This window comes from Egretta garzetta, unplaced genomic scaffold, assembly GCF_000687185.1.
Source record: "Egretta garzetta isolate BGI_Z169 unplaced genomic scaffold, ASM68718v1 scaffold143, whole genome shotgun sequence".
NCBI classification, from domain to species: Eukaryota; Metazoa; Chordata; class Aves; order Pelecaniformes; family Ardeidae; genus Egretta; species Egretta garzetta.
Window position 1 is genome coordinate 2804300 of NW_009259310.1, and position 10312 is coordinate 2814611.

The 10312-nt window shown below is 48.2% G+C and overlaps 1 protein-coding gene across 1 annotated transcript in view; it reads left to right on the top strand.

Annotated features, from left to right (window-relative positions):
• Positions 1-10312, top strand: part of CACNA1B (calcium voltage-gated channel subunit alpha1 B) — a 304713-nt gene that overhangs the window by 215417 nt on the left and 78984 nt on the right. Inside the window, exons 22-24 of the mRNA XM_035891880.1 lie at positions 4844-5665; positions 6887-7101; positions 9227-9347. Of these exons, the coding sequence (XP_035747773.1) occupies positions 4844-5665; positions 6887-7101; positions 9227-9347 (1158 nt within the window). The remainder of the gene's footprint in view (positions 1-4843; positions 5666-6886; positions 7102-9226; positions 9348-10312) is intronic.

A 10312-nucleotide genomic window follows, 5' to 3' on the forward strand; every position in this document is an offset into this window, starting at 1 on the left:
ATATGTAAAACCAAAATCAAGTTCAAGAATAACGTTGGAAGAAACTGGGCAGTGTTTTCTGCACCAGTCCTTGGTAACAGCGCTTCTGCGGTGCAGACGGTCGTGGCGGCTCGCTGGGGAGCAGAGTGCATCTCCCGGGAGAGCTCAGGCGGGAGATGCAGCTCATAAAGAAGGAAAGGTGCTAAAGCATCCAAGCGGCAACTCCTGGGGTCACTGGCAAAGCAAATTCAAACGCTAGCAGTGAGTTCATATGAAAAGAAAATTGTTTTATTAAACCAAACAGGGATGAAACGTCCTGCTTTGTGCATGCCTACCCCACACTGAAAGGCTTTGTTGTATTTTCCAAGGGGAAAATTGAAACGTGGCGAGAGCATCACTAAGTTTATGAACAGAAAATATCGTTTTGGTGCGAAGGTTTTTTGCATTGCATTTTTTGTTGAAACTGTATTTTAACACAAAATTCCCTTTCATCTATAACCAGAATGTATTTTTTCATACCCACAATCTAATATGTGGGTATTTTTAACATCAAATTATTATGTTCCTAGTCAGCTTTCATTCATTATTTACTAAAGCAAAATTTTAAGGATCGCATTTCTGTAGCTGATTAAACCAGTCATTCCGGGAAGCAAAGTGCCATTAACTGCAGCGGTGTTTTAAAAGGTTATGGTAACAAAATCTTTAATCATTAAGGAATAGCCTAAGGTTAGAATATGACTAAAAATATGCTTTCCTTTCTTGAACAGTCTGCACAGTGACCGGCTGCATTTTTTATTTATACCAATATTAGTCACTGGGTCATCAATATGAATTTGATCTGATTCTGTGTGAATTGTATGGTTTTCTTTCAAGCCACAGGCAGGAGTTGTTTGACTGCTGGCTTCTTCATCCAAGCAAAACCAGCAGAGCTACTCAGAGAAGCGTATTAGCACTAATATCTACTGCAGCATTTCCAGCTTAGAGGACCTGAATATATTGCCAGTACCCTTCAAAGAGTTCAAAATAGTCTGTAGACAGAAAAAAGGGCTGGGAAATAACTGTAAAGAAAGTGAGTTAGCATTAACCTTTGAACTATGTCTGTAAATCAGAAGTGATTATTGCAATTTTCTTAACAGACTCAGAAGGAGTTTAAGGAGCAAACAGTGAACAGGATTTAAGATAAGGAGTTGGCTTCATAAATAGAAAGGTTTCTTGTGTGGAAAAAATATTTGTTATCACAAAGGCTCATTTTTTATCAGTTTGGACAAGTCGTGCTGTGCTGCGGCACAACACGCTTGTGCTTAGATGGTTTGTGTCCATGCAGCCCTCAGTAATTAACAGGACCAAACGCTGGAGGAAGCAGAGGGAATGATTTTGCCCTGTCTGTGCTTTTCCATCTCTTCTGCAACTCTTCGTGCTGTGGGCATAGGCACCGTATCCCCGTAGGCGGGCAGCTGTAATGAAACAACGCTTTGGTTTAAGGTGCTATTCCTGTTGTGCCATAAATCAGCTCAAAAGCTCTCCTCTGCGAAGAAGTACAGCAGAGCACCAGGGGAGGAGAAGCTGTCACAGATGCCCATGTTCAGTTGCTGTGGGAACCTGTAGAAAGCAAGAGTCAGATAAATTCAGTTGGACAAGCAGAGGACACATTCGCTCCAGTTGCTGCCGCTTTGGCTCCGAGAACCCTAACCACTGTCCCCAGAGGGACCAACCTGCTCGGTTGCTTTCCTTCCGTCTCCTACAGCAGACTTTATGTGCGCTGTCACTTGCTCCTGATGTTCTTAGCTGGTTTGAATATGGTAGTGAGCTTGCAGGCAGGCTTTGCATTTTCCTGATTGTTGTTTTAGTGTGCTTCATACGTTTTCTGATTTTATTTTTTCTTTCCTTGTGTTTTTTCCTGCAGAAAAAAGAAAGGATGCAGTCATTACTTCTGAACCTCCTGCTCTTTAACCTCTAGTAACCAAAGCCAGGGGGTGACTGGGTGTTGTAGCCTTTTGGCCGCCACCTCCGCTGCTTGTGTCAACATTAAGGATGTATCTTGCTTCTAGATGCTGAGAAATTCAAGTCTGTAATGTCAGTTGTCTGTTTTAAGGAAGGAATTTTAGCAAAACAGGCTGAGTTAATATGTGCATTAGTTGGTTTCTGCAGGTTCTCGGTGGTGTACGTACCTGGCAGCACCCTTCAGTTAGCCATGAGTGAAGCACAGCGGAAGCTTTAGCACCTCAGAGATAATTTAAAGGCTGATTTATGTTCTTGTGTAACTGAAACACAATTAAAAAACCCCTCCTGAAGGAGGGTTGGATGTTTTACTTTGGAGAGTCTCTTCAGGGAGGCCAGGGCTTTGCATCCCACCCTGCGTGGTGCCCGCCCCATGGGAAGGGAGCACAGGACGATGCATGGGGAGTAGGCGGTTGTGCTCTTCAGTGTGCTCTTGTTTGTAGATAAATTGAAGGCTTTAGACAGTGTAAGGGCAGTTTCCCGAATCTAACGCGTTATTACTGGTTATCACTTTGGTGTTGACAGCTCGCTCTGGCTGTTCAAAGCACAAAACAGGAGCTGGTCCCCACCCCCAGGACTTTCGTTATGAAGTGAGAAATGTCCCCTAAGAACAACTGTGTTTGGCCTGCACCGCAGCAGCGCGCGGGGAGCTCAGGCGTGCACATTCACATCCCTAATCTGTCTTGTTCCCTGAGCCTGTGTGCTAAAGAGGAGTTTCATTTTGGTAGCCCAGTTGGGTTTAGCAGAGCTAGATCTGGAGCACCACAGAGCAAGACACCCCGTCCATCCCGGACGATGCGCAGGACATCCCGGGATGCCCACCCCAGGCAGCGCCACCTCTCCATGCCCATCTCTGCTGACTGGGGAGAGCTGCAAATGCACAGCATGTGGCTTCTCATGGGAAATCCATGTACGGGATGGCAGGTCTGGGCAGTCAGAGGCTTTGCAAGTTGCTCATTAATGCCTTCTAAAACCAAGCAGATCTGCTGATGAGTGGTAGCATTTCATTCTTTTGTAATGTTGAACCAAAAAGAAATGGCAAGTGAACGCCTGCCATGATGAGGCTGTTCATCCTTGTGCCAGGGGGCACCAGGACAGCTTGGGCGGGTGCTCTCCCCTGATGAGGGGGGCCTGCTCTCCCTTTGTTCTGGGATTTTTGGGGAGTGGAGCTCTAATCTGTCCCCAGTACCTTCTGGTATCATTTATGGTTAGAACTGTGATTTGTGTCACCCATTCTGCGGTAGCGTAAATGGGGCACTCAGCTGCTGGAACATTAGTCCAGCATGGGCCTCTTGGGAAGGGGGGATGTAGATTTTTAGTTTTGGTGATTAGCTCTGCTCGCTCTGATTTCTGGATTAAATCAGATCCCTTCACATCTGCCTGGGTGCCCTCATCCCATCTGCAGCAAGAGTTTTAAGTAGGATTTTGCCTCTTTAGCAGAACAAGGCAGCAGCACCCTCCGTAAAGAACCGATCCCCCAGCGGAGCTCAGAGATGCAAAGCCTTTCCGACAGCTCCCGCTGTGCTACATGAGCCTGTCTGAATGCTGCCTCCCCTGGGGCCGGCACACGGTGACAGACCCTGACCGTCCCCATCAGTGCATACACACGCAAAAGCTGCTTTCTTCTATTGTCAGGGGAGCCCAGAAAGTACGTAAGGAAAATGCGTCTGCCTCCCCCGTGGGCTGTGTGTTAAATGCCGGGGGTTGGTGAGTCCCTCTGGCTGCAGAGGTCAGGCTAACCTGCGGCAAATGGAGACAGCTGAGCAGCCTGGTGGAAGGAAAATTATCTTCCTCTCTGTTAGAAGTTGTTTCATTAAGGAAGAAAATGGGTGCTGACCCTCCGCCAGGCTAACTCCAGAGCTCCACCCTGGGAGCCAGGGGGTTTACTTTGATTTTATGCAAAGGCAGAATTTGACTTACCATCTTTAGGAGGAAATTAAAACCAGAAAAAAAGCCTTCCCTTCCTGCACTGGCTGGGTAGGTGACTCATTTGCATGTGGTGGTCAGAAACCAAGCACTGTGCTGAAAAATCAAAGCATTAAGGTGATGCCAATGGAGGTATCTTCATCAAAATAGATTATGGAGATAGGAAAGAGCAGGTCTCTCCAGGGATAAAGGTGCTGTCATCACATCTGCATCTGCGTGTGACTCTCCCACTCCCTGGGCTCTTTTCACAGTACACAGAACACTTCTCCTTTCTGACTTGTGCTTCTCCAGACTCCAGTGATGCTTGGGCTGGCTGGTCCATCCTCACCTCGGAAGGATGCCGTGGGTTGAGAGCACCGGCTCTCCTGCACCGTTAGCCGTCAGGGCAGTGCAGCCTGGGAAGTGGCCCCTCTGGCTGGCGGGCAGGGGAAGGGGCTGGTGGCAGGGTGCGCAGGCTCCAATCCTCAGGCGCAGATATCATGTCCCCTTGCTCCTGCCAATCTAACTGCTCTTGCTCACCGCTAATCTGCTAATCTAGACATTTCCAGGTGGGGAGAAAGGTGCTGGTAACTGTGGGGAAGCCATGTAGGCTGTTTAAAAGCTCTGGCTGTGCTACATGATTTTTGTGCGCAGAGACTTTAACCCTTCAGACTATACCTGAAGCTTCCAAGGGGGATGGCCACATTTTAGAAATCAAGATAACTCCTTTCCAGCGGCTTGTTTCATAGCATCTAATGCGTGTAGGGGCAAACTAACACCGATGATCCTACTGGCTTTCCCTGCTCATGTTCTCCGCCAGCCATTCTCTCTCCATTCCTATAATTTCCTCGGCTCAACCCCTTAATCCCCCGTCTCAGCTGAAAATTTCCTCTTTTTAATTGCTTTTTAGGGATTTGGTGCAAAGTTGGATACTAACTTTTCACCTTCCTCCCCTCCTTAGCAAGCAGCAGAACTCCTCCAAATCCAAGTCCATTTGGGAGCAGAGGACCAGCCAGATCCGGATGCACAATTTCCGAGCCAGCTGCGAGGCACTGTACAATGAGCTGGATCCAGAGGAGCGGGTGCGTTACGCTACCACCCTTCACATCAGGCCAGACATGAAGACTCATTTGGATCGGCCGCTGGTGGTAGAGCCCAGGAGCGAAGGGAGGAACAACATCAGCAAGCTGAGCCCCGTGGACGTGCAGGAGGTGGAGCAGACCAAAGTCAGCTCTACTGATGGGGCAGAAGCTCCACGGAAGCACCACCGGCATCGGGATAAGGACAAACTGGGAGAGCAAGAGAAGGGTGATGTGACCAAGGATGAGAACGGGGAATCTGGTGCCAACAATAAGGAGGAGCGGCACAGGCAGCACAGGAGCCGCAGCAAGGAGGTGGAAGGGGGGAGTAAGGAAGGGAAAAGTGATCGCAACAGGGGTCAGGAAGGGGGAAAGAGGCACCATCGCCGAGGGTCGGTGGAAGAAGGTGCTGAGAAGGAGCACCGTAGGCATCGGACTCACCGGCACTCTGCCGAGCGGCAAGGCAAGGAAGGCAACGGGACAATCAATGGGGCCAGGAGTGAGCGGCGTTCCCGACACCGGGGAGGGTCGAGGTCTGGGAACCGGGAAGGAGAGCCCGGGTCCAAAGGCGAGAATGGAGAAGAGCCTCACAGACGGCACAGGTTCAGGAACAGGGCGCTGTCGACGTACGAGTCGGTGGAGAAGGAGAATGGGGAGAAGGAGGGGGAAGCTGGCGAGAAGGAGCACCGGAATCATCAGCCCAAGTAAGTGAGTGCTGTGTGGCCGGGCTCATCCCTGGGACAGCTTGGGGGGCATGAGACACCAGACACATTGCAGGAAATTACTTATTCCCCTCCCCATGGCGTTCCCTGCTGTTCCTGCACTCACACCAGCTACCACCATAACCTGAAGTTCCATTTTGCTTAAATCAGTAATGACAGAGGCTCCCCAAGATTATTTTGGTCCATGATGGCCCATAGAATAGCTCAGGTTTAAGGAAGGAAATGTCCTTGGTGTCCTAGAGGTATTTACGTGGTATAACATGGGGCAGAGATTTTCACAGCCTCTGAAGGAAGTTTCTGAGGGACACATTTTTAAATGGCATCCAGTCTTGCTTATAGCCCTTTAGTTTTCTTTTTTCTATGGTGAGCCTGTCAGCTGCATCGCCAGTTGTTACAGCACATGGCTTCTTCCATTAAGAACAATGATGTACCCCACTTGGTTTAATTCTTATGCAAGTCAAGTGAGAAAAATAGGACTTGTGAAGCATTTAGAGTAGTTAATAAAGAAGGATAGATTGCCTTTGCAGCTTTATTAGTCTGATGGAAAAGAAGTTTCACTGGGATTCTTTAGAATAGAGTTCATGTCACCGTGGAGAGCTGTGAGTGGCACTGAGATAATAATTTTCCTGTCTATATTATCTTCCTTTCAGATGGATTTCAAAACACTTTGCACACTGTTTAGATTGATCATGTGCACAAGCTGGCTTCCCCCCTTACTGAAGTACAGCCACTGCTGCAGAGGAATGCAGAGGCTGGTTAGCCGCTCACAGCAACATTACAGGGTGGTTCAGGACTGGAAAAGAGAATCGCCAAATTTAAATAAGGCCTCAGGAGAACATTAAGAAGCAGAATGTCAGACTTATTCAGAAACCAGCTGATGCTGGAAAGCTAATGTCACTGCTACATGCAAGTGCCATGTGGTCCTTGCTTATGAACCTCAGCTCTGAGCCTCATTAATTTGAATAAAACAGCGTCCAGGGGCATAGCTCCTCTTAATGTTTTGCTTTGATGTTGGTTCAGGAGGTCTCGGAGGAAAATGTCACACACTGTGCTATCAGTAAGTTGTCCTGCAGTCGGTGACTTTCCTGCAAAGGACTTCCATGAAGAAAACGATCTATCAAACCAAGCAGGAGGTGCAGTGTACATTATGTCCTCTGAATCCTTCTTGGGCCATATTTAATAAAATCTGCTTTTCTATCTTAGGGAGAACCAGTGTGAGATTGAGGCTAGCGGAAGCGTGAGTGTCCCCGTGCACACCCTTCCCAGCACCTACCTGCAGAAAGTGCCGGAGCAGCCAGAAGATGCTGACAACCAGAAGAACGTGACACGGATGATTCAGCCACCTCTGGACAAAACCACCACTGTGAACATCCCTGTCACTATCACTGCCCCGCCAGGGGAAACCACTGTCATACCAAGTGAGTGCCCTCCTTTTTGCTATGAACTTGCCAGAAAAGAGCTAAGTTTCCAGGGAGCTACTGCTACACTGGATGATGGGGGCTCTCCTGGCCACCAGCATCCTTGCCATAGGTGGACAGGAGGACTTGCTGTTGATATAGGCTCTACAGTTCATGCAGCCTGCAGGAACTCAGAATGGGGTCCTGGGTCACCTGGTGGCTCTGGAAAACACCACGTAATATTCTTTGGTGATGGCTCACCCAGAGCACATCTGTGTATCTTTGCATAAGAGAAAGGTGAAGGAGCAAGAAAAGCAGCAAAATGTGGTAACTGAGAGTGGTGCAGCAAACCAAGCAACTTCTGCAGCAAACCAGCAAGACTTTGTTTTGAGTGCAGGAGTAGGTCCTCTGCTTCATCACCTTCCTCTGCTGCCATGCTGCAAGCTCCTGCTCCAACAGTGCTGTACTAAGGTTCCTCTGGTGGCCCAGGGGCCTGACTGGCCACGGACCCCTCAGCAAAGAACAGGGGAGGTAGTGGCATTGCTTTAGAACCCACAGACCAAATTCACACTTCTTGGCTTATTAGCTGACCGCACCGTGGAGCAGCAGGTCTTTCATGGCTGCACAGCTACCACAGCATCCATCGTGTGACCCCACTGCTTTGGCGTCCTGCAGGCTGTGCAGTTTTAGAGCTTCTGTAGTCCTCTGCATCTCAGTTTCAGCAGGTCCACCCTAGCTTGTCCTTTTCCAGAGCTCCATGCCTTGGGTCTATCAGTGCAGATTTACCCTGGTTTGCCGATGGTCCCCAGACCGTTGTGCCCATGGTCTGCTCTGCGGCCCCCAGCCTGTTCTGGCCAGCTTGGGGCCCATCCCAGCAGTGCAGGCACAGTCTAGAGACGTCTCAAGAGCTGGGGGTGCCAAGGCGAATTGCAGTGTTGCAATCTAAGAGGTTCACATTAGATCACAGGCTGTCAGGGCTCTGCTTGGCAAGAGGCACAGCCAAAAGCCAGCGGTTTCTCCACATGCTTTTTCACTGCGTTGTCAGCCACAGAAGCCTTCCTCCCCCCACCCCCAACTTTTTTCTGAAATGGTAATTTTACTGTATTGCAATACTGAGTTCCTGCCAATCACAATTTATCAGCCTCTCTCTTCCCTGGCCATTTCCCACATATCTGGCTTGAGATTATTGAACATGTCACTCACACACAATGAAATGTCATTTTCTTGCAAAATAAAATAAAAAATAATAAAAACCCTGCAGCTAACACATTATAAGTGGGTGGGGTTTTTGGATTCTAGGTCCTGTGACAAGTGTATACATCTGTCTAAGAAGAGAATTTGCAGCATAAGATGTTTTCCAGTTCATATATTGGAAATTATCTTAAGTAAATTACCCTACAAACCTACTGCAAGTAAACTGGTGATGGAAATTAGAGAATGTGTTTCTGACCTTTCGGAGTGAGATTCAGAACCATCTTCTAGAAGGGGATCGTGTAAGTTAAAAACCTGATGTAAGATGGAGCTCGACACCTTTATACATGGGGAGCTCTGCCAAAACTGGGGCGCCCCATGCAGGCACAGAGGGTCTCAGAAGTCCCTTCCAGGTGTCTGTCCCTAATGCTGGGAAGTTCAGCAGTCTCAGCCCCCAAATTATTGAAGCTCATCTGCAAATTTGCTCTTTTACATGTTCCAAAGCCAGTCGTGCTACTGATCTACGGGAGAAGGTACAGAATTACTTAGTTGCTTAGACTTACTGTCTTTTTTGCTTTCCAAGGATCCCTAGCTGATCCTCTCTCCCTAATTAGGACATTTGGAATGGGATTTCCATCCCCAGTTTGGCGGCTCTTATATAAATAAGTGTAAGGTTTCTTTGTCTGCACTGCGCATCTTCATTTCCTGGCCATTTCTGACACATTGCTCATCAGCGCAGCAGTTAAGGGGTGTAATTGCAGTGTATATCATACCATAGCCAATAGCGGTGATAATAAGGAAATGATTGTTCATCATGTTTAATCAACATATTCCAAGTGTGTTTGCGATCCCAGCTGCTTTGTTTGCATATCCAGCTGTTGCAGGCAGCCTGCTGGATGGACTGCAGATACGTTTTTAACTCTCTCATTTCTGTTTCCTTAAATTCACATTTCAGTGAACAATGTTGAATTTGAAAGCAAAACAGAGGAGAAGAAAGATGTCGATGACTTGACGAAAAATGGGCCTAAACCAATCTTGCCTTACAGCTCCATGTTTATCCTAAGTCCTACAAATCCGTAAGTCCTCTGACTCTATCATACCACTTACGGGTTACATGTACATCGAGCATGAGTGTTCGAAGCGATAACATTAGCTTGATCTTCATCTCTGCCAGTCAAACACATTGGAAAATTAAATAAAAGCATACACAGACTGCGGACCAGATGCTGCCTTTCAGCTGGGCTTTCCTGGGGGAATAAATTGCCAGGATAGGGATAAGATGATGCTTTAGGCAGACTCTTCCTACCTGCCGTGCTGGGGGTCAGGTGGGAAGCTATGTGCGCAGCCGTAGGTCACTAAAGGGTGGTGGGGTGGGCCATCACTGGGAGAAGACACCATCAGGAGAAGTAGGTTGGGGGCTGGTTGGGATGTCAGCAAATTCTTGCAGGTTCCTCGGCTGAAATTTCTGCTCTTTCCATACGAGTACCCTCGTGTCACTGAAAACTTTGAACTTCTGGGAAAACGTGACTATTTTTCATTTGCCAAGGTTGAGCATGCAGCTTGTGGGATCTGCTGGGATTACAGCACTTCTTCCGCTTCAGGCATCTCTGCCTCATGGGGAGCTTTGTACTCAAAGCCTGTAAATACTGAATATGTTGCTCTGAAGGGCTGCAGGACTAGACAAGAGCAGCAGGGGTTGTAATAATTGTAGCATGAAGGCCTGTGAGTCATTTTAAGCAGTATCTTCGGGCAATAGAGGGTGTTTGAAACTTCTGCCAACCCAGAGACCTGCTAGTAGCAGATGTGATCGTTTCTGTTTGGCTCAGGTAGACTTGTTGCAGCTCCTAGATGCTGCACTCGGAGGTTGTACTCTGCATGCTGAGATGCCTAAGGTGGACTCAGGACCTTCCATTGGCAACTCGATTCAAGAGAAGAACATGCAACCCCACGCAACGCTACAGGCGTGGGGAAGAGTGGCTGGAAAGCTGCCTGGTGGAAAAGGACCTGGGGGTGTTGGTCGACAGGCAGCTGAATAGCAGCC